Here is a 27,633-nt window from a genome sequence, read left to right as displayed (position 1 = left end):
GGCCGTGTCACAGGTTGGAGACAGGTATCTTGATATGGGCGAGAGAGCCGTCAAGGTTGATTGTGACCGCGAAAAGGCAGTCGTATCGCCGAAGCAGGAGCATAGCTTTGACCTTGTTCAATTGTGCTTTGGTGAGTGGCTCGAACCAAAAAGACGAGAGTCACCAGCTGCCATCATGGTGGGAAAGTTCTGGAGAATGTAATTGTGGCCAAGCGGTAAATCGCAGCCGCAGTCGCTATCGCTGAATTGCGATTGAATAAATATTTTTCTATGCTACTGTAGCTTGAGAGAACGATTACCACTTCCTCAACAGTTGCTTAGTAGCCCCCTCCCCACTTATATCGACGGTAGTAGGGAGATGTATAAGGAACGCCCATGAAGTAAAGCGCTCCAATTTCATACATTGCGGCAACTACGGATGGCCAAACGAATAGGATTGGCTCATCCATGTCATAACTTATGGCTGCAACAAAAGACCTGTTCTGTCGCTGTCAAAAAGGTCCAGAACATGGGTGAGATTGGGATGGGACTCCAGGGCCTCAAGGCTACATATTATAGACTGATGGGGCTCCTGACTAATCGGCAGATATTACGGCTTACAAGACAAGACAAAAACGTCGTACATCGTAGACCCGAGATTCAGGGCGACCCCACCAAAGATCTCACCTAGCCCAAGCCCCCGTACAAGTCGAGTATCCGCCCGCCGGGGATCGGGCCTATCAGCTATCGTTCGATTGGATATTCAGGGTCATGCATTTAAATTTCTAGCTAAAGCTTGCCCCCCATCGTTCGATTATACCTTCCGAGGCTCGAACTTTCTCAAGGCCCTCTCTTTCTCTCTCACACACACACATTGCAACTGGCACTTCCCCTCTGGTCCAGGAGGTTTGTTTGCCGACCATGTCGTTGGTACTCCCGGGACTACGCAGAGTAGCCCTGAGGGCACCGCTCTCCTCTGCTTCCGTCTGCCGCCGATACACGCGGCAGCAACAGCAACAACAACAACAGCAGTGGTCGACACCACAATCCGCACCGTCGCGGATACTGCGCATTGTACGGCAGACGAGGTCTCAGAGCACAGCGACCACGACACAGACGCCATTGAGTGAAGTGGCACGGCAAGTCGCGTCGACGAGTGCCCGTGCTCGTGCTCCCCAGCAAGCAGCGAAAGGAAGACGAGGAGCATGGCCCGAGACATCGTCCAAGTCCGTCGCATACTGGCTCCTCGGCAGTGCCGCTAGTGTCTTCGGTATCGTCGTATTTGGTGGACTTACACGGCTGACCGAGTCTGGGTAAGTCATGACCCCACTTCACCACCCACCACCTACACCTACTATGCTATGCCTCTCTCTCCGTACTGACGTCGGTCACCGCGCATGTAGTCTCAGCATCACAGAATGGAAACCCGTGACCGGCTCGCTCCCGCCCATGTCCCAGGAGGACTGGGAATCCGAGTTCACAAAGTACAAGGCCTCGCCCGAGTTCAAGATGCTCAACTCGCACATGGACCTCTCCGACTTCAAGAACATTTACTTCTACGAGTGGACGCACCGCCTGTGGGGCCGCGTCATCGGCATGTCCTTCGTGCTGCCCACCATCTACTTCATCGCCCGCCGGCGCGTCACCCGCCGCATGGCCCTCTCCCTCGTCGGCATCAGCGGCCTCATCGGCTTCCAGGGCTTCATCGGCTGGTGGATGGTCAAGTCCGGCCTGAAGGACGACCTGTTCGCCCCCGGCAGCCACCCTAGGGTCAGCCAGTACCGCCTGGCCGCCCACCTGGCCACCGCCTTCGTCTGCTACTCCTGGATGCTGCTCTCGGCCCTCACCATCCTGCGCGGGCGACGCGTGCTCGCCGCCCCTGCCCAAGGCCTCAGCCACCTCACCGCCCTCCAATCGCCGGCCCTCTCGACCCTCCGCCGCTCCACCGCTCTGCTGACCGGCCTGGTCTTCGTCACCGTGCTCTCCGGCGCTCTGGTCGCAGGCCTGGACGCGGGACTGATCTACAACGAGTTCCCCAAGATGGGCCTGGGTCTGACACCGCCCAAGTCCGAGCTCTGGGACAAGTTCTACAGCCGCAAGGAGGACGGGTCGGATCTCTGGTGGCGCAACATGCTCGAGAACCCCTCTCTGGTACAGCTGGACCACCGCATCCTGGCCACGACGACTTTCTTCGCCGTTCTCGCTCTCTTCGCCTACTCCAGGACCGGACGGGTCGCGACTGCCATGCCCAACGATGTGAAGAAGGGCGTTCTGGGTATGGTGCACCTGGTCAGCTTGCAGGTCGCCTTGGGCATCACCACACTGATCTACATGGTGCCTATCCCGCTCGGTGCCGCGCATCAAGCCGGTGCACTGGCACTATTGACTGGAGCGCTCGTTCTGGGACACCGGCTGCGGGTGCCCAAGTCTTTGTTGGCGCAGGTGCAGAGGAGATTGCAGGCCACTCAGGCTCACGTCAAGCGATAGCGTTTTTTCCGTCAAGAAAAGGGGCACGATGTTTGAATAAGAAGGAAGACCATTTAGAAATGTGTGTACTTTTACTGTAATTTCTTTTGGGTTTTAAAGAGGATCTGGCTCACGCGCCCCTCTCATCACGTCTAGACTCATCATGTATGATCTATGAGATGCTATTCTGAGCATCTGTGTACAAATAACACCAGATTCCCATCACCTTCAATCAAGGTCTACAGTAGCAAACTCCTCTTTTTACTCATGTTCTATTTGTGGGCTAGCACGTGTTAGTCATCACAACATTATTCAGAATAAAATATGGCTTTCAACTCACGAATTCCCTCGGTACCCTCAGCAGGGACCGGCTCGGCACCCGCCGCGGCAACCTGCTCCGGCATCTTCTTGTCGTCATCCTTCTTTGCCAGCTGTTCAGGGTTCATGAAGGGGAACAGCAGGACCTCCTTGATGCTGTAGTTGTTGGTCAGGAACATGACCAGGCGGTCAATACCCAGACCCCACCCGGCCGTAGGTGGCAGGCCGTACTCGAGAGCGTTGAGGAAGGTCTCGTCAATGAGCTGAGCCTCGTCGTCACCCTGTGCCTTCTGGTTGGCCTGCTCCTCGAATCGCAGACGCTGCTCGAAGGGCTGGTTCAACTCGGTGTAGGCGTTTGCGATCTCCTTCTTGCACACAAAGGCCTCGAAACGCTCTGTCAGGCCAGGCTTGCTGCGGTGGTCCTTGGCGAGCGGCGACATGATCTTAGGGTGCTCGGTAATGAAGGTCGGGTTGACAGCAGTCTCCTCAATGAACTCGCCCGTCAGACGGTCGAGCATACGGGGGGTTGTTTGCGGTGACGGACAGTCAACGTTGACCTTCTTGCACACCTTCTTGAGGAATTCACGCGACTCGTCAGTGTGCAATTGATCGGGGTCGGGGAACTTCTCGCCAGTAGCCTCCTCAAGAGCGGGAATCATGGAAACACGCTTCCAGGGTGCCTCCCAGTTCACGTTGTAGGTCTCGCCGTGTTGTGTAGTGAAAGTAGTCGTGTATCCGCCAGTCAGCTCCTTGACCAGTCCGGACACGAGCTCCTCGGTTCTCTTCATCAAACTAGATACAGCACTGTAAGCATTGACCTGGATGTGTCCTTGAAGGTTTTAACCACTTACTCGTAAAAGTCGGCGCCAGCCTCGTAGAATTCACAGGTAGTGAACTCAGGGTTGTGAGTCAGATCGGCACCCTCATTTCTGAAGAGACGACCGATCTCGTATACTCTCTTGAGGCCACCTACCACGAGCATCTTCAAGGGCAACTCAGGTGCTATCCGCAGGAAGACGTCCATGTTGTAATCGTTGAGGTGGGTCTCGAAGGGCTTTGCTGTGGCACCGCCAGCAATCATGTTGATGATCGGGGTTTCGACTTCAAGGAAGCCGGCGTCATCGAGGTACTTGCGAATGTACTTGATCACACGGGGACGGGTTGAAAAGGTCTCTCTAGTCTTGGGGTTCATGATGAGGTCGAGGTAACGCTTGCGGTGGCGCAATTCTTGGTCCTTGAGGCCATAGTACTCGTCGGGCAGCTGGTGCAGACAGGGCGTCAAGAGCACAACTTCGGTCGCAAAAATGGACAGCTCTCCCTCTTCGCCCTTCTCGATCTTGTTCTTGGGTGCAGTGCGGCCGGGGTATCCAATTATGCCAATGATGTCACCTCTGCGGAGGTGCTCGTGCTGCTTGGTGAATTCGGGAGCTCCCTCGCCCACTTCGTTCGCCTGGCACATGATCTGAAGCTTGACGCCCTCATCCCTGACATCGTAGAAGACGAGCTTATTACCGGAAGCCCTCTTGTTGTACATGCGAGCCTGGATCCGGATCACCTTGTCCTTCTGGTGCTCTCCCGACTTCATGTGGCCGAAGTCGGTGACAAAGTTTCGCACATCGTAGTCGCTCTGGAACTTGTGAGGATACGGGTATGGATCCTTGGTCTCGATGAGCTTCGTGATGGCACGGGAACGGATCTCGAAGCTGGTCGCAGAAGCATATCAGCGGTTGCCCTGTATTGTGTACTTCCTTGGTAAGAAGATGCATTATGAACCACTTACTATTGGTTAGGCGTCAACTCTGCCTCGTTCTGTTCAGCATTCTTCTCCTTCTTCTCCTTGGGAGGAGCAGCGGCGGCTTTCTGGGCCTTCTTGGCCTCCTGTTCGCGCTTCTTTCTACATTGCAATTGGAGTCAGTCGCCGAGTATATGCTGGTGGGGGGATATGCTCGATCCTCACTGTCTCTTCTTCAATTCGGTCTTGGAGATCCTCTCGCCGGTGACCTCATCAAGGTGCAGGTTAGCCACCTGATCGGCGACTTGTTCGGTCGAGGGTGCGCTTGAATCAGCCATGTTTGCTACCGTATCGTGATGTTGTGGTTGCTTGGAATCACGACTCAAAGGTTTATCACAAACGAACTATCATACCGATCGCGGGGTATTTTTTTTTGACATGACTCCTCGAAGTAACCCTCAAATTTCTGGAGGGGCAGCGAGAGCCCCACAAAAGACCCACCCATTTGCTGGCCCTCCAAATGCAATACTATATGCAATATGCAACCAAATGGCAGTCTTTCCAGTCATGTTCAAAGAGCCCTTCACGAAACAGTATATTCCAATATTGTTCCAGACTTTCGCTGTCTGCCTGGCTGTGCCACCGGATCCTCGGGACACCAACATAGTTGTACCGGCCCACTTGTCTCACTTGTAAGCTTCCTATGGCCGTTTCATCTGGGACACAGCGATCCATTGAAATACGTAGATTGCTATGCAAGGCTGCTACCGCCCTATTCTGTTCAATTTGCATTGAACACACTGCCCTATAGGCTCTGCGAACATGATTACAGGAAGCGAACGTTGCGTTGCATCCCAGAGTGAGAGTCATCTCTGGAGTTCAACATGACTCTAATTATTAGAAGGGCGAATAAGCTCATGTGTAGCTCAGCATAGTGCTACTTAACATATAGGGGTATCTTTGTTTCGTGTCTAGGAAATATCGTATTTGAGCATCTGTTTTCTATTGCCTGGCTGCTTTGTAATGCTTGAAATAATGCGAAATGTGTTTATCCAACTCTCGGGGCCCGACGGGCTTAACCAAGAACTCATCAGCGCCAGCGCCCCTCGAGCCGGCCTTGTCCTTCGCCGAATCTTGGCCCGTCACCATGAAGATTGAGCAGCCTTCGAGTCCACGTTGCGCTTCGTATGCACGAATCGCTGCTGTTGCTTGTATACCATCGCAGTGCGGCATCTGAAGGTCCATTAGGACCAATGTGAATGGCTCTCTGGCCTCAGCAGCCCTTTTGTATTGTTGGTAGGCTTTATCACCATCTTCAGCTGTAATGTAGGGGATTTGCCGCTTGTGGCAAAACATTTGAAGCACTCGGAGATTGATGAGATTGTCATCTACCAAAAGCGCCTTCAGCGGAGAAGTGGTGTTGCGGGGAGTTGACGGTGCCGTATCACTATCTAGGCTGAGCCGTGCCATAGTCAGTACATCGGGCGACGGTGGAGGTGCTTCCGCGACGGATTCGCAATGCGAATAGACCGTCCCAATCTCCTTCAATTTCTTCTTGGCCATTTCTCTGGAGAGGTTTTGGTATAATTGGTCCGCACGGTGCAATATCTCGTCAAGCTTTTGCGTGTGGACAGGGCCAGTCATCGTAATAAGAGATGGCAGTTCTTCTGACGGGTTGACGTTGTGCCCTGGCTGGCAGTTGACAACGGGGGCATTTGGATTAGAGTTACGGATTTCCGCGATGAACTCTTTTGAGTTTTTGCCAGTAATGATTAGGCCCGCGTCTGCGATTGCACTGCGCTCAAAGCCGTTTTTACTGAGGTAACTCGTGACATGATCCATAAAATGATTCCGAGTGTCTCCGCTACTGACGTCGGAGAATCTCCGTGGCAAGTTATCGAGGGTAGGCATTGCGCTCGCTGAGGATTCCGTAAGGGCTGACATGTCTGGGTGGGAAAATTCGACTCGAAAATGCGAGCCGGAAGCTAGGGCGGAGGAGACCAGCTTAACAGAACCTCCAAGTGTAGTAGCGATCTTACTGGACAATGTAAGGCCCAGCCCTGCTCCGGGCTTGAGGCTATCTAGCTTTTCGTACGGCTCGAACACTCTGTGGTGGTTAGCGAGTTCAATACCGGAACCGTTATCCACAATATCAATGATAAGCCAGGAGATATCAGAAGTGGTTCGAGCGGTCACAGATACAACGCCGACGACATTTAGCAGGACAGCCTGTATAGCGTTGAGGATGATCGCTTGAAGGCAGTCTTTCAGCATTTGAGCATCCGTGTTAAATATGCAGCGGTCGTCCATAAACTCGTGCCGAAAATCGATTGAGACACCCCGAAGTCGTTCGGACGGTAGAAGTGCCAAGACCTCTGGCAAAATGTCGCGTTCAAGCCTTTTCAAGTTGTATGGCTCAAGCTGGCATGGCCGGAGAGCATCTGTCCAAGTGTTGTGCTTGAGAATGTTATTGACGGTTGTCATTAGCTCTTGCCCCGAATTCTTTATTGTTGCAATGCACGCCGAAGGCGAGGTAGAATCCGGACGGGAATCAATGCCTGCATCGAGAGCAGCCCGGGACGCCAATTCTTCAGCAAGTAATTCGACCGACCCAAGAATTCCATGTAATGGTGTTCGTAGCGTGTGGGTCATTCCCCGAAGGAAGTTCTCCCTAACCTCTAGTGCTTGCTGGAGAAGGAGCCCTTGCAAAGTGTCTCCGATGATTGACGCGGATTTTGAGACATACCATGCGTCGAAGTCATCAAAAACATGCTGGATGTTGCTCGACGCCACAACGATATACTTATCAGAGCTACCACAACGAGCCACAACAGCACGAACAGTCTGGGCCGCCTTAAGCACCGCGTAGTTGGAAGTTCTTATTATTTCTTCGATGAATTGAGTATCCTCCCAAAGGGATTGGTAGACTTCTGAGAATGAGAAAGCCGGCCGACCATTCACAGCTAGCATGCCGTCCCTGGAGACCTGGAGAGAAACCTGCGCATCGGGATACATTTGGCGCACGACGTTCACTGCATTCGTTTCGTAGTCCAGCCCGACGTCGTTTTCAAGAGTTGAGAGCAAAGACTCCATATGCTCTCGCTCTTTCAAGCGCCTTTGACGTGTATGAGTCGTAATGGAAGAACTGATGAGCTCGGCAAACCGAACAATCAGATCCTGCTGAAATTGAGATAGAGGCGGTTGCGGCGTATCGGAAGCAACACAAAGGGAACCCAAAGCTATCTCTTCTCCATGATCTGCCAAGAGCCGTAATTGCGTGCCGGCGTAACTCCTCAGCCCTCCGCACTCAACATGGGGTGATTGCTTGAAGCGCCAGTCTTGGGACATGTCTGCTACCATGAAGACGGAGCTGAGTTCTTGATTAATGGTATGAGCACAAGTGGCTTCCCTCCGAGGAAGACGAGCAATTGGCAAATGAGATGTCGCTAGTCTTGTGTATGTTGACTCGTTCAAGATGCCGGCAATCGCATAATCCCAACCAATAGCCTGTTGTAGACCCTTAACAAGGGTGTCGATCTTAGCCAGAAGAACATCATCTTCTTCGATCAATCTGGTATGGTACCACAGCAGAGTTAACCGCAGTCTCTCATTCTCACTCAGCATGGGATGAAGATAACTTTGATCGAACCCCGGCGGAGCATCCGGAACGACGGCCTCGCCTGTTTCCGAGCGGCCCCCATAGACTTGGTCGTAGAGATCCTTGTCGTAACCAGCAATCGGCAGTTGAGAGTGCTCTGTATCGAAGACTGGTCCATATTCAGTCGGCCTAGCAGGCAGCTCTGGCTTTGTGAATTTTGAGGGTTTTTCAGCTCCACCCTTTGGAAAGTAGGCTGCTCTGCCCGCCATTCTGACGAACTGCCCTATGGCGTACTGCCGCTCTACTGCATGCGTTTTCTATACTCAACGCCATTTGCCATGTTGGTCTTGTCCCAAATGTAAGATATTTGCAGATGAGTGAGCGTCGTGCGCGCGCAGGGACAGTGGAATATCATACGGTTCTACAGAGAATTACCGAAGATTGAGAAGAAGAAGACCGACCTGCAAGACTACGCATTAGAAGCCCGCTGGCTGTGGAGTTCTAGACTCGTATGGATTGCCACGCCGCAGCCGAAATTCAACTAAGCCCAGGGTAGCCCACGGAGCTTCTCCCGACCCCAGCCCTGCAATCCGAGCTTTGTTTGACGACTTCACGCATACACACATCCGTACATACATATATATACCTAGTGGCTTCGATCTGTTGCTGAAAACATGCCGGTGCATCAGGCACCACAGCATCTTGTTTGCAATCATAAGTCAACTGGTTACATCAGATCCCATCCTATTGCAGACTCTCTACGTCCTTGATTCGAAACAGTTCTGACAATCATGTACACAATACCTAGCCGAAAAAGGTACAATGACATGCTCAATTTCAGGTTCTAGGGTAGACCATGACTGAACGACATCCGTTTTTGCCTTGGGCCTCCATGCGCTAGCAACGGACGCGTTACATATTATGTGCGCTTCGGAGCAAAACCTTCTCTTGGTATCCTGCGTCATTTGGTTCTCTGGTGCTTCCTATTATCTTAGAAAGGCCGAGCTAATAGACACTCTTACACTTCCCAAAACATCAGACGGGTCAAACTCTTATTTGTGTGCGGTGGTGGGAGCGGAGTGGAACCTTTCACAATTCGACTAACCTACATGCTTAGGGCGTAGTTCCTTCGCCCTTGCTAAGCCTGGTGCTGCGAGTTCTACAAGCTAACGCCTTGCGAATGCTAAGACCAAAAACAATGCAAACGGACGGCTTTGAAGCTTCGCGGGTTCGCGAGTTCGTGGGGACCGAGGTTGACAATCCCCCCTAACGCCTTGATGCGCATGCAAATTTTTTCTTGATCGCTTCGGCTGTCTCCAATAACAGCTTTAACCTGTCCTTTCCGACTTGGAAAGATTCCGAATGTCGAGATAGATACCCTGTATACCCCATGATACCCTGGGCTCCGGCAGTTGATTTAATCACCACTACTCCGTACTTCGAGAAATGCAGGTACCGACTGCTATCTTCCTTTTTCTCGCCTTAGCACTCCAAGGTCCTCGGATCAAGGTGTTGTTTTGAGTAAGACGAAGCCGGCATCCAATGTCGCCAATGCTATATGCAATGAGTGCAATACCGTCAGGACATTTGCATGTTAAGCAGATCCTTTGAGGCAGAGTTGCACTACTAAAGGCACCCAAGATCCTAGAAACCACACATTTCTAAAAATGGCTTGCTTAAGGTTAGTTTGCTCAACCTACGAACCCCCTCTGGCCCTTCCCTGATTGAGCTTATGTTGCAAAGCACTTTTGCTTCTTGCATAACTTTACAAAGCAAAACGATGCAAATTCAATCCACAGAGTACTTACCATGTGAATGGTTTTGTTGGTTCATTTCAAGTTGCTCTGTTCAGCAGTAATCAGCATTGCCGTCGTTGCCATGAGTACACTACCTAGAGTATAAAAGTGGGGGGGGGGGGGGGGGGGGGGGTTACAATTGGTAGGCTGAGTCTTATCTCGGTAAAACTAGCAACTGCAGATCTATGGGAAGACTATACTACTACCCTTCCGCAGGGCTACTTCTACTAGCACAGCCTGAAAACAGCTCCTAACGAAAGTTTCGTGTTGTGCCAAGAGCCTATGACCGTTGCCCACCCCGTCCACAAAAGTCTGGCCACAAGCGCATCTGTGAACTTCACCAGTTCGGTTCATCAGGAATGCTCAAATGCAAACAATGCCCCGATCCAATTATTGCTATGTGTCATCTCCCCGGTCCATTTGCCCTGAACATAGAATTCCATCCTATTGGGCGCGAGACTAAGTGATCTGATGTTGTTTTGCCGTGCCGCTATTCTTCTTTATGAAGTTCCATGCAGTCATCATCACTCCCGGCCGCGCATTATTGGGTGAACACAGTTTGCACGAGCGAACAAAGTGTGCGGCTGCGCGCTGGAAGAGTCGTGGGAACTATTTCTAATAAGGAATCTAGCGCTCTGGAAACAACAACAACAACAACAACAACAATGCCCGCAAGATGTCTCAAGGTCCGCGCTGCCTTCTGTGAAGATCCCAACATACCAGTGCTTGGTGCTAAGTTACGGCGTATAAAACACCTGGAAGGACTTTGTGGGGGTTTATCTGGGTTAGAGTCTCATCCTATTCTTTGAACAGCGTCGCCCCGTAGCCGGAGGTCGAAGTTGATGCACGACTGAGGCTTACAAACTGCTGCCAAGCACCGAGCTTCCCTCGATCGTGAACAGCACTTGTATCTTGAAGTTTCGAGGGATTGTCCCTCTTGTCTGAGATGATTAGAATACCACCAGGTGATTATTGCGATACAGGGGCAGCAAAGTTGATGGGCTGAGGCGATTCACACGCTCTGTGAGTGCCCGGTATGCGGACAAGTGCTGTTACGTACAGGCGTGCAAGATGAACGTAGACAAAATTTGGTCGGATCCATGTGTTTGAGAAGAAACGAAAGCTGTGACCCGAGCAGTGAAAAGGAAAAAGAAAAAGAAATCAATAGGATCTTCTCTCGCTTTCAGATTGTGTCTGCGAAAAGCTCTCATCGTCAACCGAACATTGCATGTTGCCCGACGTTGCTACCGTCAACGACATCCACGGATACGATACTCTATCTGGCACTTGTTAACTTCCTGTGTCAAAGACTTGAGGCAAGATCCTCATGGAATTCCATGTAGGGACTGATACTGCAACAGGTAACGACAGTGAGTGTCGCTCCTACATGAAGTTACCGCGAAACTTAGACAAAGCTCAAGAGGCGCGAAAAATTGCTGGAAGGTGCACTCCCGATGATACTAGAATTGGTCTTCAATTGATATAGATTAATACACCGCGAGCTCGTCGCCTCTTTATAGGTTTGAACACAGACGCTGCCGATAAACTAATAATCGCTTCGGGCATAGTATAGTTTACTTTTCCTAAACCATATTTCCTGGAATATATACGCAATCAAACCCATACAGCTGTTTTTGGACAGGGAACACTGTCGAACTCTCAACCGTCCATGAACATGGGCTCGCCATTTCCCATGCCTTGAACAGCCGTGACGTAATCGTTCTTCATAATGGCTTGTTGCGCTCGTTGTTGGTTCTGAGCCTGCTGCATCCCACCCGGGTTCATGTTTGCCATGGGTCGGGCCATATTCATCCTCTGATTGACGGGCATTTGTCCCGCACCGTTCATAGCGAATTGTGCGTTATTTCGTTGTTGAACATGTTCTCTCGTTCGGGGAATTGCGAGTTTCTGGAGCGGTTGTTGAGGGATAGGTTTGGCGACCACAGGCGGAGCGGCAATTGGTGCAAAGCTGTCGTCATCCTCCATTTCAGCATCAGCATCCTCATCACTTCCTTCGTCGTTGCCTGCTGAGGCCGAAGCTGACGTTGCTGCAGTTGTTGTCGACCGGGCATCATGCGAAGGACCATTAGTGGTAGGCATTGGCTGAACAGGCTGCTGAGGCTGCGCCTGAGCTGGCACTGCCCTGGGTTGGTTCTGCGGGTTAGGAGTTGGAGTTGAAGCAGCGTGGTTCATGACAGGTGCGGGAGCCGCATTGGAGGTATTATTTTGTTGCGATGCTGGAGGAGGCTGGTCCAGGGCGCGCTGGGCACTCATGCCAGAAGCTCGCGAAGCAACAATGACATTCTTCCACCGATCAATGGCTCGCTGAACCACTGTGCTAGTATCAAGATGACGGTCATTCATGTTCAAGCCGACATTGCCCTTGATGCCTGTCTCAAACCCCCAGTTCAAGACGTGAGACACATAAGCTTGATCAAAAGGTATGGTAGCTGGCTGCATCATTCGAAATTCCCTGGGTTGTTGCAAACGGTTGAGCTGGTCAATCTGAGATTGAAGATTGGCGGCCTCTTGCTTCAGCGAGTGTTGTGTCTGTTTGTGCTTTTCAACATCCTTCTGTCTACGACCGACACTTCGTGCCAACTCCAAGACCCATAGTTCCTGTTGACGTGGTGGAGGAAGCTGCTCCCAGACGACATATGTCGACTGCAGATGCTCATTGACCTGCTTCTCCATGTTCGCGGCATTACTCTCTGCCTTTTTGATACTTTCCCTCAGGTCGACTGGAACGTGATTCTGTGCCGGGGGATATGTAAGATCCTCCTGGGTGGCGGTAGTAGCAGCAGCACAAGCCTGCCTCCACTTCTTGAACTCTTCCTGGAAGTAGGCGATCAGAGCGTCATGCTGCTTCTTCGCGGGTGGCTGTATTGACCACGAAGTAGAGGTGGGTATCGGAGTCGACGAGAACAAAGTGGGAGGCGGTTGCAGACACTGGAGTGTGAGAGCGGGGAAGTCGAGAGCAAGAGGATCGAAGTCGAAGGGGACCGAATTCATATCAATTTGCTGCCTGCAAAAAGAGTCTTATTAGTACAGCAAGTACCGGAATATAATTGACGGGTATGAACTCACTTGGCTGCTCTCCAAGAGCTGAGCAATTCCTTAAGGGCCAGCTCAGCTGCCCTTGCCGTATCCATGGCGTCTGTGAGCTTTTGCCTCGCGTCAAGCTGTTGCTTCTGGGCAATTCTGCTGGGAGCACGTTGCAGCTGCTGCTGTGTACTTGGCCTTCTGGCCGCCTGGTCTGCGTTGTCATCCCAATTGGCTGGAGGTTCCCCGTTTTTGGCCGGCAAGTCGTTGATGACACCAGTAGCTTCCCACCTAGGCTGCTGCCAGGGATACACAGGCGACTGATCCACGAGATACTGGCCATCTTTGGGTATCGACGATGGCTGTCTCGCCTCTGGGCTCTTTCTTGTGGTTGTGGTGGAACCCGTAGGAGTACCGGGAGTGGAAGTATCTCGGCGGGCGGCAAGGGATCCTCTAGGTTGTCTCCTTGTGATGCCGGAACGCATCTTGCGGATTTCGTCGACATTATGGACGCCGTCGGCCGGCTTCGGGTTCTTCTCCTTGATGTATAGATCAAGATGTCTTCCTAACGAGGAAGAGGTGAAGGCCTGGCCACAGTACGGGCAGTTCCTGTCCTTGGAGGCATGGTTCTTGGATGCATCTGGAGACTCGGCGGTAGCGCCGTTACCACCGTCGTCGGACATGTTCAGGATCGAGGTTGCGGTTGCGGAACGAGGAATAGATATATAGCAGGGAGAGAAACGAATGAATTGGAAAGCTTGAGCTCTCCATGAGCTTTCTTCCTCCTCTTTTGCTCACGTTCACGGTGCCCTTGAGTGCTCAATGGAGTCGATAGAGGTATGTCTGTAGGTCCTGCGTACTAGCATACGTGACAAGATAGAGCTAATATTTGACTCGATGAAATATACAAGACATTGATTGGCTAGCTAAAGGATTGTAGACGTAGACGCGAGGTCCACGACCACTCCTGTAAGCTGTGATTTGAGAGTGTCTTTTGCACAACACTTTTTTTTTTTTCCGAGTCGGGAATTTCTGACTTGATCCAGGGGCTGCAGCTTGGGGCACTAACGGTAAAGCTAGCTTACCGTAGTGCTAGGATCAGGAGTTTGGTGGGTAAACTTGAACCGCCGTGCCTCCGTGTCCAGTGCCAAAGTGCCAAATGATTGTCACTGTCTGATTAATGTATTGTCATAAATTGAGTTACAAAGTAATGCGATTCAACCGAGGGGCCCCAGTCGTGGTCGTCTCTTACACGTGTGATTACAACTTTTCGAGCACACGAGGAATGTAAGCCTCAAAACTCTTGTGTCTCTTTCCTTCTTTCTCTTCTTCCTCGGGCACTTGTCCCTATGTAACTCACCGGGAAATTTGTCCCGCAAAACTAAGTAAGGGAAGGGAGAGAGCGGTTGCAAAAAAATGTGACCTGGATTATTACCTTATTCCTTGTAGCACCTAATAAAAGTCCAGGGTTCAACGCTAAAACGACCCCAGATTAACCAGACTAATCAATCAATACCGCTACAAACAGCGGCCTGTAACGGAGTACATACTTCCAAGCCAACCCCTATACAAGTACCTCGTATAGCGCCTACATAAACGTAACCGCTCACGTAAATTTTAAACCGGGCCGTATTGTTCGTCATGCCACCCCCAAATGCCCCTTTACCATACCAATAGTGAGAAACAAATCAGTGAGTAACTTCTAAGCTGATGGCTATGGTTCCCAACGTTCAAAAGTGCAGGTCCAATCGCCTATTCATGTCAGACGAAGCTGGAAAGTCTGGCCATGTTTCGCTCAAGGTACCCGCGGTGAATGAGCGCTCGGGTTTGACTCCCGTTATTGGCCGTACCATCGCTAGCTCCCAGGCTGATCGCCCGCGGACCAGCCCATTTGCTACCCGCTTGTCAGCTATTGGAGCCAAGCTTCAGCACATAGAAACGGGTAAAGCGGATCCAACAGAGCCCCAGCCAACTTTCAGGGGCCAGCCGACTTGCAGGAGACGTATGTTTTGGATGCTTGGATGCATAGGTCTCATGCATCATGAACTGGCCGGTGGAAATGACAACAAATCTGGACAGCATGCAGGTGTTGTAGTAGGTTGACGCTGTGGCAAGCAGATGATTTTGGGCTCCAATCAATGGTGAAATGCAAGCGTCGCATGGGAACAGCACAAATCGCCGAGCCCTGTAGGGCCGCGCATCATACTTTCAACTGCACCCACATGGGCAGGCGTAATATAGGATAGGTTGCTGGAGGCGTGAATCATCTCTCTCCAAGTTTCAACTCTTATGCACCCATAAAACTTCGGGAACGAGTGGCTTCCAAAGCATTCCATCGCGAGAGGCACGCCCGTGGAATGTGACCCGGAGTGGCCTCAGCGTATATAAGCTGCATTGGGCTTTGGGTAGAGGCTCAAATGCCTGCGCAAATATACTGCTCTGATGCGGTACCTGACCGGTATATCTGTAAATATTAGGTGGGATTGAATCGTCGTTCACTGAGATGCAGGCATTCCTGCTCAGCCCTACCTGCCCCTTTCTACTCGCAGGCTGAGGGAATTTCACCATTGCAGCAAATCCTCTTTGAACCTGCACTGCAGACAGACCTTCCCCCTCGGTCGGATTGCCATGGCAGAAGAGTTCTTCTCGGCCAATCATTTCGCTGCTGCTGGCTCTCTGGCGCTGGCGATTGTGTCAGGTCCAAGCCTCGATCTTAAGGGTGATGAGGACATGTCTCGGCCCTGGTCCCTCTTTTTCCCTTTATTCACATGCATTGCAGGATCTCTATGTTTGATCTGTGACTGCCGGACTGAGACAGCGGTAATAAATACGGCTCTGGGATGAGTCGGCCATGCTTACTTATATTAAAATTCCTCAGGCTAGAGACAATAGCAAACCTTATTTCGTTGTAATACCGGATTACGAGGATCCGGAAATGCTAGAGTTGCGGCATGCCCACGTGGGATAGTTTGGTGCACAACCTAGAGAATGGGTTAGGAGTCGAGATAAGCGGCTCAAGATCTTGTTGCGGAGCTGAGCATCATGAGGCGTCTGAACGACACCGGCGACTTTGAACTTGGTTGAGTTGCGAAGCCGCTTTCTCGCGTGGAGGAAAGCTTCTTTGGTTGTTATTTGTGGCAATGGCAGGTAATTTGAGCCCGCCATGAATGCCTTTGGTTATTTATTGGCGTTATTCCGATGGAAAAACTAATGATAGTTCCAAGTGACCCCTCGCGCGAGGCCATCACTGCCGACCTATTTATAATGGAGATGAGAGATGCTTCTACAATCGATTCTTCGTGAGCAGCTAAGACATAGTGAAAGCGCAGAACGAGTGTCGAAGTAGAGAATGTGCGGTGAGGCGTTCGTTCTGGCACAACCCGTGCAAGTCGCAAGCCGATGACAGGTATTGGGTACAGCAATTGTTGGTTGTCAGAAGGAGTGGCTGTGCGGTATAGAGTAGCGTGGCTGCCAGCCACCTTTCAACGCAAACTATGGAGCAACTTAGCTATGGTACCGTTAGAATCATCACCTGCGAGCAAGTCGCGTGAAGAGCCTCCACATCTGGGATGCTTGTCGCGACAGCTTCAAACGGGCAGCTGCAAGTGTCAGTCCAAAGAACGTTTTATTCTTTTTATTTTCTTTTCTTTTTTTTCTTTCTCTCATTCCTTCCTTTCTGCTCACTATAGCCAAACATATCGATGAACCCGAGTTACGAGACCTGGACCCAACTGCCCGTGAGCGACGTTTCTTGGGTAACTGAGCAAACCAGAATCCAATCGTCCAAAATGCCACCCGGTAAGTGCTGCATTATTCCATCCACCCCCACGACCAGCTACAATTGCGCCAATGCGCATTTCAGACCATTCCTGCGCTTTGCCGACTTCACATCTCCCTCAGTTATTATCATGTGGCGATCCATGTTTCGGCGATTAACCAATCGGTCAGCTATCAGTGACGACGAAGCCTCGGAGGCTGGCGACGTTGTGGTTCCCATCTCCACCGTCAAGCACAACGATGACGACGTATTCAGGGACAATGATGCCACCATCACACAAGTCAAGGGCGACACACTGAACGGAAACGAGGACGATGAAGAAGACAAGGATGAAAAAGAAGAAGAAGAAGATGGAGAAGACTTGGAGCCGGATGAGTATGCGCCCTCATGCTGAATCTTGGAGCTCAAGACAGCTGAACTGGGATCATTGCAGATTCATCGTCGAGAAGATCGTGGGGCACATCTATAAGCAGGTATGCGCATACATCCGATCTTCTGATACCCTTCGGTTCTTGTAGGCGCTAAACTTTTCGCAGGGTGCCTTGAAGTTCAAAGTGAAATGGGAAGGCTGGGACTCGGAAGAAGATTTGACTTGGGAGGATGAGGATAACCTCAGGTTCGTCAATGCAATCCAGATCGTCTCATATCAAGAAACCCGTTCTAACATCGATACACAGAGAAAACGCTTCAGACATTCTGGACGCATACCTAGAATCCGTGGGCGGCCGAGATAACATCGCCGGGCAGTCCAAAAAAGGCACACAAAAGAAGCGCGGTCGACCTTCTTCAACCAACACACCCACGAACGGTACGAAACGCTCAAAACGCGGGAGTCATCCGGCGTCATCCACTCCACCCGCCAGCGCTGCCAAGGCCTGGACACCCCCAGCCGGTTCCTGGGAAGACCATGTCGCCTCGATCGATGCTTGCCACGACGAGGAAACAGGCAAGCTAATTGTCTACTTGTCATGGAAGAACGGCCACAAAACACAACACGACACCAAGATTGTGTACTCGAGATGTCCCCAGAAGATGCTACAATTCTATGAGCAACACGTCAAGATCGTCAGTCCTACACCCAAGGCAGACGTGGATTAGGACATGGGGGTAGGGGCTCATCAGGTAACTAGTGTAGGATATTATGCTTGTCAGCTCAGCTGTGGGCTTGACCAGCAGCACTCTTCTGTATGTTGAGGACAGGAATGAATGGCGTTTACGGCTTCAGAATTTTTGGTATGGTTATGAGAACTTGGCGCAGTATTTAAACGCTGCGCAGTACTTGGCAGTTGAGATCTAACGCAGTAACTACCAAAAAGTCCAATCTGCATAGGCCAGAGGACCTCTCAATTGCCACACTGACTGTTCCGCAGTATATGAATGTCCTCTGTCTAGTACCACCAGACTTGTGTGCCTTGTTATCAGACACCAACTGGGAAACTGCAGGTCCAAACAGTCCTGACACGTGCCTTGGGGTCCCGACTTCAGTGTCTAGCGCTCCGACTGGAAGGTTGTGCTAAGATCCACCCGAGACATGTAGCCTATCGCCTGTACATATCGTGGGTGCACTTATGCTGACAAGCTCAGTGCTTGCTCTCTGCATTCGGCTCTGTGGTGGCATTCTGTCAGTAGCCTGTACAGCCGACGCAATCTATTTCTTCCTTTTTGGGAGGGTAGGGTTTTCTTCTTCTTTTTTTGCGTGTCCTATGCCTGTTTGTCATCCAACGCACCATGACAACGCGGTTCCTGAAAATTATAGAGAGGCTGGAGACGGTCGACCCACTAAAACCGTGACCTTGGAGCGCGAAAACCCCTGTCTCATGCTCCGTCATTGGCACTAAGAGCCTGAAGCTTGACCCCTGTCATAGCTTTCCAGCCTTGCATTTTGCATTTGCAGCAAGGAAACCAGCGTCCAGCCTCGCTATTTACTGCGGAATCGATGGCGGGGCAACCGATCCTATATCAGCCGGCCCTCGCACACCCTCTCTCTTTTTCTGCCTGTCTATGATACGCCTTCTCTTGTCTTACAGTTTGTTCCTACATGCAAATTGTGACCAGCTTGCAAATCATACAGGCACCATTCTTTCCGAGGTATCTTCGGAATTTCAAGAGATTTATCTGCCAACGACTACTTGCTACGACGTAACGAACTTGACGACTTACATACTTTTGCTTTTGGGAATAGCTTCAAGCCCCGAACTTTAGTAACAGTCTGAACTGATTAATTGATCGAAGGATTTAATAGGTTGGTCTTCCATACTTCGCTTTACTTTGCTTTAACAGTGACATCTACGAAGGCTAGGCTAACAATTCATCCCTCCAGGACTGCAACCTGCCGAATTCTCTAATACGCCCGAGTTTCATACTCTCTCTCCACATTCCTCATCCTTTCGCAGGCCAGAAACGGTGGACGCCAAAAAGCCTACCACTACCACACAACCCACATTTTCTCGACGCACACTCCCATCGTAGGCAATCCGCAGCCATGAAGGAGAACGACGTCATCGCCATCATCATCATTATCCTCTTCATCGTCCTGGCGCTGATCGCCTTCGGTATCTACCGCCTCGTGCACATCGCGAGGAATCAGGGCACCGTCACATCGACGAGCAGCAGCGGCAGCTCTAGCGACGAACTAGTTGATAACTAGAAGAAGGGTGTCTCATCTGCTTATGATGATGTCTTTGTAGACGAGCGGGGGACTCACACATCCCCCCACCCCCTCTAATTGGCACACTGTGCCCCTTTTTATATTGACGACGACCGCCAAATTTTTTTCAAAATCTTGGCCTTGGTCGTCGTCCGGAAGCGGGGAAAACCGGTCCCCTTCCACTGGGAGGAATTGTATCTGCTCGAGTGACCTCGTTGATCACAGATATTCAAGATCACATCTAGAGGACCTGATAACGCGGAAATTGGGGAACCATTTCTTTATTTAGCATTGCATTTGGGTCACGGCATTCCACTTTCTTCTTATTTTTCACGTTTATTCTTTTGAGCGGCCTGCGCACTCATCTCCAGCATATGATCTAGGCAACTGGCGTTTTGGGGGATCTGGCAAAGGGGTGAAATCTTCCCCTCTCATGAATGGAAAGGATGCGGGTTTATCTGGGGCGATGAAAGGATATCCGGGATTAACATATACACACGTACGTACGTGGGCATGGTTGCAGCCGCGATCTGCAAAAGCGTTTGAACAGGGAGTATTGGGATAGAGATGAAGCAGAACGAATTATGTATATAGAAGAATTTCAACGATCAACTCATTTTTTGTATCACTTCTTTGGATGAAGAGCTTGGAAGTTCGTGATGTGGACAACTGGTATGACGAATCATACTCGTTTTCAAAGAAAAAGAAGACAACAAGCGTTCCGCCTTCAGTTCTTTCGTAGTCTCAAAGCTGGATGTTTACCATGACCGCCTAGACAGGTAAGAGTTTGGACCGAGGAGTGGACGGTCAAGACTATATGGTTGCATGTGCGTAGATCTTACTCGCCTTGCTGTGATGATCAACCCGGTCCGTTCATGTTCCATGCCTAATGGTGAAACCCAGTAAGCATTGAACTTGAGCATCACATAACTCGGGCGGCGTCGATGATTTCCGGTAATTACGTACTATCAGAATAGAGAAAAGTGAGCAATTTGAAATGATATTGTATAGGTTCTGTCATGTCATAGGTCTTATGCTTGAGCTTCCTTCAGAATTTTGCTCATTTTGGGCCATGTAAACATAGGCCAAGTGGCTGTAGCTTTTGGGGCTCAGAGTTCCCTGACACAATGGCCGAATCATCAAACGCCGAACGTTGATGCCACGAAGATAGCTCAACCTTCGATGCTGTTAGCTACCACGCTTCCCAAACTCCTCCATGCAATGCTGGTAATTTGGCATGGTTGCCGGCATATCTACTCCAGCCCGACAACGAGAAATATTGACGAGTTTTCTAAGGCTTTGCATGCCTCCCATAACGCCAAAACCCCTGTATGTTTAGATTCCATAGTTTTGCAACGGAGGTGTGGCATCTCTCAGAGCAAAAGTCTAGTTGCTTGAGTCGTTGTATGTTGGGCGTTGCCAGTCGCAAGCGGCATTCAATGCATAATGCCAAACTGCTTTGACCGAAAGACGCCACGCAGACCCGTGGCGTTGAAGCTGCTTTGACTGCCAGTCTCATGATCCAGTCCCGGTGCCTGTGCTTGTGTCCTCATTGGAACGACTTTCAAACCATCCGCCCCGCTCCCACTCGCCAGGGGCATAAAGACAGCCCTGCCTTATTGCGTCATTGCTAATTCCTTCCAGTAATACATTTAATCTTTTGAAATCAATCGGCTTCAGAATCCAGCCATCGAAACCGGCGTCAACATACTTGGTCATCTCTCGTTCAAGAAGAGATGCTGAAACAGCGAAAATAGGAACTCTGCCATAATGCTGGGCCAACGGCGACAAGCCAGAGCATTTGTCTGATTGCTCAAAAGCTCGTATCATCTTGGCACTATTCAATCCATCGACAATTGGCATCTACGGGGCGCTTATTAGCAGTGCTCTTCTATTTCTCGAGGTGTCGGCAAGATGGAAGCATCTATGACTTACCTGCATGTCCATAAGCACCACTTCAAACGTTTGAGGGTCTTCACTAAAAACGGTTGCACAATCTTCGCCGTTCACGGTATGAACGACTTCATGGCTGGCCTTTTCTAACCGTTTCCGCAGTATCCTGCTGTTGACGGGGTCATCTTCGGCAATGAGTACCTTCAATTTCTCAGAGGAATCTGGAACAGACGATTTTGGTTTAGATTGTGTCGCCGCAGAGTCCTTGTGGGGTTGATCAGAAATTTCGAAAAGGACACCACGAGTCTGATCTGGTTGAGGCGCAGACGGTGGCATGTCTGAAAACTCTTCGGGTACTTTAATCGGTTTGATAGGCGTCTTCGAATCCTTCACGTGTGCCATTCCTGGTGAAGATGCTAATCCCAATTGATTTGATGGTACCGTTGTCGAGCGAGATGGAAGACCTGGACGCTCTTGACGTACCACCTCGGGTGGATGCCTTCCTGGATGGCCCCCTTCCGTTGGCGAATATCTGGCGCCAGCACTGTGACTAGACCGGATGGAATTCTTCGAGGAGCGACGTTGCAGGCCGACAGAGTCTGGGTCACCCTCGCCATACGCTAATGGTGTCGATAGGGCGTCAATTAAGCGATCGGCATCACTCCTGTTACTAGTTGTTGAGCCCTTACTCGTCGCACTCCTCAGACTCTGAATACTACCTGTCTCGTCAAAGCTCCTGCGGTGCCTGATAGTCCGACTAGGTGAGTCTGTGCCCATTGCAGATCCGCGGTCCACCAGTGTGACCTCGCCATCTTCAATTGGAGGTAGAGATTTGGTGACTGATGCCACACTGGGAGCCCCTTTTGCCTGTGTCCTCGTTTTCTTGTTCGAGTCGGTCTGCTCTGGTACAGAACCCTCTGGAAGATCGAACGGCAGCTGAATAACGAACCGGGAACCGAGACCTTCCTCGGACTTCAAACGTAACTGACCGTCCATGTTGCGAACGATTCTTGCCACAACAGCCAATCCGAGCCCAAGGGCACGATTGTCAACCGGCTTATCGATTTCGTCATCGAGACCCTCGACTGTACTAACTTGTTCAAGCTCTTGAAATAATGCATCAAGCTTGGCGTCGCTCATGCCACGCCCGGTGTCTTGAACCACAATTTCGATCTTGCACCGGCTGTCAACCACCTCTGTTACGAAACATTCGACTGTGACCGACCCCTTTGTCGTATGCTCAACAGCGTTTGCCGTCATATTCGCAATGGCCTGCCGCACACGTCGGTGGTCACCATGCACCATACGAGGTAGACCTGGATGCTCGATCACCGAATAAGAAATACCTTTTCTCTTTGCGTCCACTGTAAATGGCTCAGTAGCTTCTTTCAGACAAGCTGGCAAATCTATTACTTCGTCTTTGACAAGGTTCTGCCCTTCTTCAATTTTAGTCAGATCGAGCAAATCATTGATTACGTAAATCAGCGATTTGGATGCCGAGTGCGATTTAGATAGGTTGTCTCGTGTTTCTCCATCAAGACTGCCTTCTAATGCTATTTCGAGGTAATTTATGATAGCGTTGAGTGGTGTGCGGACTTCGTGGGCCGAGTTCGCCAGCAGGAGTCGCGTTAGACGACTCTTTTGCAGCGCTTGTTCTTTTTCTCTCCAGACTTCTATGAACTTGCCTACATGAATTGTCAGAGGTTGTGCTATATTAAGCGGAGCATAAATGTGATCCAAAACTGAATGAGCTTACCGTATACCAAGCAGAGTACCGCGGCGGTTTCGACTTGTTCTTCTGACCATTCTCTACATTTGCCAATGACAGTTTCATGCCACACTTGGAAGCTCGTGCGTGGTTCGAGGTAGTCGGAGGTGCCCTCTTGGATGACTTTTTCGTATGGATTTCCTGCCCATCTAACTTCTTTGACCTGACCCTTTCGGAAAAAGACAATAAAATCTTGACCTCTCACGCTCAGTGGCACGTACAGCATGCCAGCAATGACGGAAAACCCGGGAGGATATCTGAGATCGGGAAGCTCCGCTCCAATATCCTGCGTGGTCACGACCGAGCTAAACTTTTTGAGTCGTAGGTACTCGATCAAGGCAAGAGCTTCTTGAGTTTGCTCGAGCTTTCCGAGTATCTTAGTCTCGCCACGTATGGAGAGCATTCCAAAATCTGCATCGAAGAGTCTCAACAAATCATCGGAAGAGGCGATGATGTACCCAGATGGATTCTTATCAGTGGGAACTGTATTAATCAACTTCCTTGCCTGCAAACGCGAGGCATATGATAGCCTTTCTATGTTCCTTGATGCCGTGTCCCCCACGAGTCTGCACATCTTTCGAATCGGAAAAGCCACACGCATACCTCTAGGCCCATAAGAGTGGCAGGCGATCAACCCCCAGAGTTCAGAGAACGCGTTGATGGAGATGGACATGGAAGCTCGTACAGCCATGTTGGAGAGGTATTTGAGGTGTATTGGAGACATTGCGCGTAGGTAAGAATGAGTAAGATCGAGCGGTTGTTCCATATCTACCTGTGTTCGACAAACCAGTCGAGCCGACTCCAAATCACGATCGTAAAGTAGTCGCACTTTGTTCGTCTTGTATAATTCACGGGCTTGCCTAGGGATGTCAGAGGCTGGAAAATATAAGCCCTTGTATAAGTCGCGTGTATGAGTCGGATCAACCAGTTCAGTAACCACTTTCCCGTTGTACGACGAATCGAACTGGTATATCATGACTCGATGGAAACCGGTTAACTCCTTAACGATTCCGACAAGGATCTTGAGGAACTTGTCCAAATCGGTTGCTGAGGCTAATTGTTCTTGTACTTGGGACATTATATCGAACACCTGCATAGCCCCAGCCTCTCCTCGCTTTTTCCTAGCACTACGCAGAACTCTCAGTGGCTTGCTGCCAACTTCGGTACTCTCGTTGAATTCCTCAAGAGTTGGCAATTGGTAGAGTGTGTCTTCTGGTGCAGGCGGTGTTATCTCGTCGACCGGACGGAGGGGGTGCTCATGGTCCTCTTCTAGCTCGAATTCGCAAATGATCATGTCGGGATTGGTCAAGTTGATATGCATGGCGCACCACAGCTTGATGCTTCGCTCTTTAGGCGGACGAATAGAAATACTGAAAACTTCCGGCCCGTTAGAAGCGATGTCGGCGTCCTCATCGCGAATGAAGTCAATATGGTCGAGAATGTTCTCGGCCTGCTCCTCTGAGAAGATGTCCAAAAAGCTGTCGAGCTTAAAGAGCTGCTGAGGAGAGACTCCAAGGAAATGTCTAGAATTCTCGCTGACAACATGGACAGGAAAGCGGCCCTCACTGTCCTCCTTCAGCGCGACTAAAAGACCAAAAGATTGAACGGCCCCAGGCGTGTGGATGGGCTCGTCTTCACATGTTTGCAGGACACCATCTCTACCAGTGATAACGTAGTGCCCTTCGTCGGTAGTGACATGCTTGAAACGTGTAGTATAGAGTTGCTCACTGACTTCGCCCAAACTGGCAATGGGACTAGGACCACTGCCGGAAGCCGATGATGCGAATAAACCAGATGATCCAGCATCATTCATGTTGGAACGTTCCGAGGCAGCATCCGAAGAGCTGTCAATGGAAATTGAGAGTGGTGGATGCATATCGTTGGTAGGACTACTAACGGCGCCTGACATGGTGGTATTCCTCTTTTCCGACACATTCGCCGGCATATTGGAGTCGTTGCAACCTGGTCTTGACGACTTGGGTACGGTATCAGGATGTCTGAGGTCGTCCAACTCAAGGCGTGCATTACTAGCACGATGACGTTCGTCAGCATTGGGGTCAAGACGAGGGAAGTATTCATGCTCGCCGGATGAGCGCGTCGGCCAGGGTGTGGCCTGGGACTGGCTTGGGTCAACGCTGACGACAGAGCGAATAGGGAAGACACGATCTCCAGGATCGGCTGTGCTGCTGCTCGCGCTTGCATTTTCAAGCTGTCGATCTGAAGCCCGACTCCATAACGATCCTGCTGACCCGGTGGAGAGGCTCAGACGAGCAGGAGCCGGGCCGTCTGTATTCATGCCAATGTTGGGGTCGATTGCAGCCGTTGGTAACGAGGTAGGCTTCTTGGTTGCGGGCGGCGTGATGTCTTGATTATCATCTTCGCAACGTGCATATGGCATTGCATGTGTCCCGGTTGGTGTGCCACCATGATCACTTTGTGCTGAGCCCGACGAAAGTGGCAGCGCTGATAGTGACGACGACGACGACGACGATGATGGTACTTGTGTTTGGCCGAGGTCCTCTTCAGGATTGTTCCGTGGGCTCCCAGCACGAATGTCGTCCTGTGGCTCTGAGGATCGTTGGTCCATAGCGGGCGAGCAGAGGCGGGGCGACCCAGAAGTCTCGGATCGCATCGAGGAGCTGGATCTGAGCTATGGCACAGCGAGATCAACTGGGGCGGATGTTGAGTGTCGCCAGCTCGTCTTTTTCTGTTTTGCGACACAGACCCCGACCTGAGGGTGGGTGGAGGTACAGGTATTGTGGGTCACTCGCTTCTGGCTGTCAGGGTGTGCAGATCGTATGGGTGCCGGCGTGGGAGGAGGTAAAGTATGGTTCAATTAAAGTCGGATGTGCAGGTCGCGGACGGGTAGTGACAACTGGCTGACTGGCAAAGCAGCGCAGCAGTCAAGTTGGCCGGCAATGAGTGTGTGGTATAGTGTAGTGTATCTGTAGTGTAGTGTAGTGTAGTTGTAGTGTAGCGTATGTAGTGAGCGGAAAGTAAAATCGTCAGGTGAGCAATACAAGGCAAGGTTCAGGTCAAGATCGGACTGTTGTTGGTACTGAACTGGGGGGAGACGGTGGCCACAGACAGTGTTGGGTTGTAGCAACCCGAGTGAGTCTGCTCTGCTCCTAGATAGTATCAAAATGCTCTCGGTCCCTACTTTTGGGTCTGCTGTGGCTTTGGCTTGGCAGAGCCTTTCGAATGCGCCTGAGGAGGCAGCGAATGACGGGCTAAGAGGGCGAGTGCTTCCGTTCCTCTTCCAGGGGCAAAGAAAACTTTACAGTATGGAGTCTGTAGTGGTTTATGTCATCGAAGGAAGTGGCAAAGTCGCAATTGATAGATTGCGTAGTCTAGTTCCAATCCAGGCGGCGTCGATTTATTCATTCGTCCGACTCATCGCTCGCTGTTGAGCGTACAATCCTGAACTCTCGAATTTTGAATTTGTTGCCGCAAATGACCTGTGGAAGGGATGTATTCAAAATAGCAACGTGTTGGGAAAGGGAACAGGGCATATCTACCATCCAAAGTAGAGTCAATACAGTAGGCTCACATACCGACCTGCTAGCCCCAAGGTGATCGACGACCCCCAACGACTAGGCGTCCAATAGGTACGCTATCCTACTCGCCAGCTATTGTAGGTTAGGCTTGCAAACTTCCAAAAAGCACATTGGCACAATTTACGGTCAATGTCTACGTACTTCCGCACTGCAAACTGTGAGTAAAACGGCAAAAGATTCGAGAGTCTCAGGGCATTCTTGGGAGCTTAGTGACCGCCCCGCTGGGCCCAGTGCTTGTAGCTGGAGGTGTCTAACCAACAGTAGGTATGCAGGTATGATGTACCCTCATCTTTCTGTGGGGAAATCTGCTGCAAGCGTCTTCTGTCCGAAACTTGGTATCAAAACAGCGCACACAACCCTGTGCTAAACCATGATTTGGACGATCAGTTGCTGCAGATCAATCGTGGGGCACTCCATCACTCACTTGTACTTCAATGCTCCATCTTGAAGGAGCGTAAGAATGAATGTAGCAAGTGCGCAAAAGCATACTGAAAATGTTACAATACACAAAACCCCTTCAGATGGACAGTAATGGGTTTTATGCAGGCAATACACCAAGCCAGTGCAATAATTCAATATCGAAATCGACGATCTTGGAAAACCTGCATGCCAGTAGCCGGACCAGGTCCGGGTTGGTGGGGTCCACTGAGCAATATCCGGTAGATGATTAGTTTGACAGGAGCTGTGTCCGGCTCCCCAACCCATCATGACGATCGGGATTTTGTATGGCTATATGGCTGTATGGCAAACGGTCATTCCAAAGACAGAAGGGGTCCAAGACCATACTAGCGAATGCAGGAAAGAGGGAGGTAAAATAGGGGGGGGAAGATAGAGCTGCAGCTTCGGCGCTTCGCTTCAACACTTCTATAGTACGTACATAGCCGTAGTTATTAGCTTTCTGGTAAGGGCTCGCTCGCTAGTAGCCATCCCAGCAGGCCCAGAGCATGCGAGTCCACTTATCCTACATGTCCTTGGTAAAGCACGTGTCATCGAATGGCATGGGCTCTCAAGCGGCCCTGCGTCTCAAGTTCTTAGAGAAGCATGACTAGTTAAATCTGA

The 27,633-nt window shown here is 50.7% G+C and overlaps 7 protein-coding genes across 7 annotated transcripts; 2 read left to right on the top strand and 5 right to left on the bottom strand.

The window, feature by feature from the left end:
* Positions 1-900: 900 nt before the first annotated feature.
* BKA67DRAFT_662290 (putative cytochrome c oxidase assembly protein) lies at positions 901-2,466 on the top strand (the record flags this gene model as incomplete). Its single annotated transcript, XM_046107970.1, has 2 exons — positions 901-1,292; positions 1,383-2,466. The coding sequence occupies 2 exons, from the start codon at positions 901-903 to the stop codon at positions 2,464-2,466; spliced, it is 1,476 nt and encodes a 491-aa protein (XP_045954017.1).
* A 251-nt stretch (positions 2,467-2,717) lies between these two features.
* On the bottom strand, positions 2,718-4,833 carry BKA67DRAFT_662289 (lysyl-tRNA synthetase; the record flags this gene model as incomplete). Its single annotated transcript, XM_046107969.1, has 5 exons — positions 2,718-2,728; positions 2,786-3,555; positions 3,615-4,466; positions 4,544-4,657; positions 4,721-4,833. 5 exons carry the CDS (start codon positions 4,831-4,833, stop codon positions 2,718-2,720), a joined length of 1,860 nt encoding a protein of 619 aa, XP_045954016.1.
* Positions 4,834-5,497: 664 nt separating this feature from the next.
* On the bottom strand, positions 5,498-8,362 carry BKA67DRAFT_539361 (uncharacterized protein; the record flags this gene model as incomplete). The annotated part of the gene is made up of 1 exon (XM_046100619.1): positions 5,498-8,362. The coding sequence occupies one exon, from the start codon at positions 8,360-8,362 to the stop codon at positions 5,498-5,500; it is 2,865 nt and encodes a 954-aa protein (XP_045954015.1).
* Positions 8,363-10,035: 1,673 nt separating this feature from the next.
* BKA67DRAFT_577662 (uncharacterized protein) lies at positions 10,036-10,264 on the bottom strand. Its single transcript, XM_046103650.1, has one exon. It carries the CDS (start codon positions 10,241-10,243, stop codon positions 10,073-10,075), a length of 171 nt encoding a protein of 56 aa, XP_045954014.1. The 5' UTR covers positions 10,244-10,264; the 3' UTR covers positions 10,036-10,072.
* Positions 10,265-11,548: 1,284 nt separating this feature from the next.
* BKA67DRAFT_662287 (uncharacterized protein) lies at positions 11,549-13,614 on the bottom strand (the record flags this gene model as incomplete). Its single annotated transcript, XM_046107968.1, has 2 exons — positions 11,549-12,914; positions 12,977-13,614. 2 exons carry the CDS (start codon positions 13,612-13,614, stop codon positions 11,549-11,551), a joined length of 2,004 nt encoding a protein of 667 aa, XP_045954013.1.
* A 3,105-nt stretch (positions 13,615-16,719) lies between these two features.
* BKA67DRAFT_682712 (uncharacterized protein) lies at positions 16,720-18,157 on the top strand (the record flags this gene model as incomplete). The annotated part of the gene is made up of 5 exons (XM_046108957.1): positions 16,720-16,729; positions 16,832-17,084; positions 17,143-17,182; positions 17,246-17,325; positions 17,387-18,157. The coding sequence occupies 5 exons, from the start codon at positions 16,720-16,722 to the stop codon at positions 17,805-17,807; spliced, it is 804 nt and encodes a 267-aa protein (XP_045954012.1). The 3' UTR covers positions 17,808-18,157.
* A 2,418-nt stretch (positions 18,158-20,575) lies between these two features.
* BKA67DRAFT_388876 (putative cyanobacterial phytochrome B) lies at positions 20,576-25,344 on the bottom strand. The gene is made up of 4 exons (XM_046096605.1): positions 25,103-25,344; positions 23,006-25,044; positions 21,292-22,934; positions 20,576-21,219 (listed from the first exon to the last, which is right to left on the bottom strand). Exons 2-4 carry the CDS (start codon positions 24,960-24,962, stop codon positions 20,872-20,874), a joined length of 3,948 nt encoding a protein of 1,315 aa, XP_045954011.1. The 5' UTR covers positions 24,963-25,044; positions 25,103-25,344; the 3' UTR covers positions 20,576-20,871.
* Positions 25,345-27,633: the final 2,289 nt, after the last annotated feature.

Source organism: Truncatella angustata (assembly GCF_020726525.1).
Source record: "Truncatella angustata strain MPI-SDFR-AT-0073 chromosome Unknown BKA67scaffold_8, whole genome shotgun sequence".
Classification (NCBI taxonomy): domain Eukaryota; kingdom Fungi; phylum Ascomycota; class Sordariomycetes; order Amphisphaeriales; family Sporocadaceae; genus Truncatella; species Truncatella angustata.
Note: the sequence above shows the minus strand (reverse complement) of the source record. Positions and strands in the feature narration are given on the sequence as shown.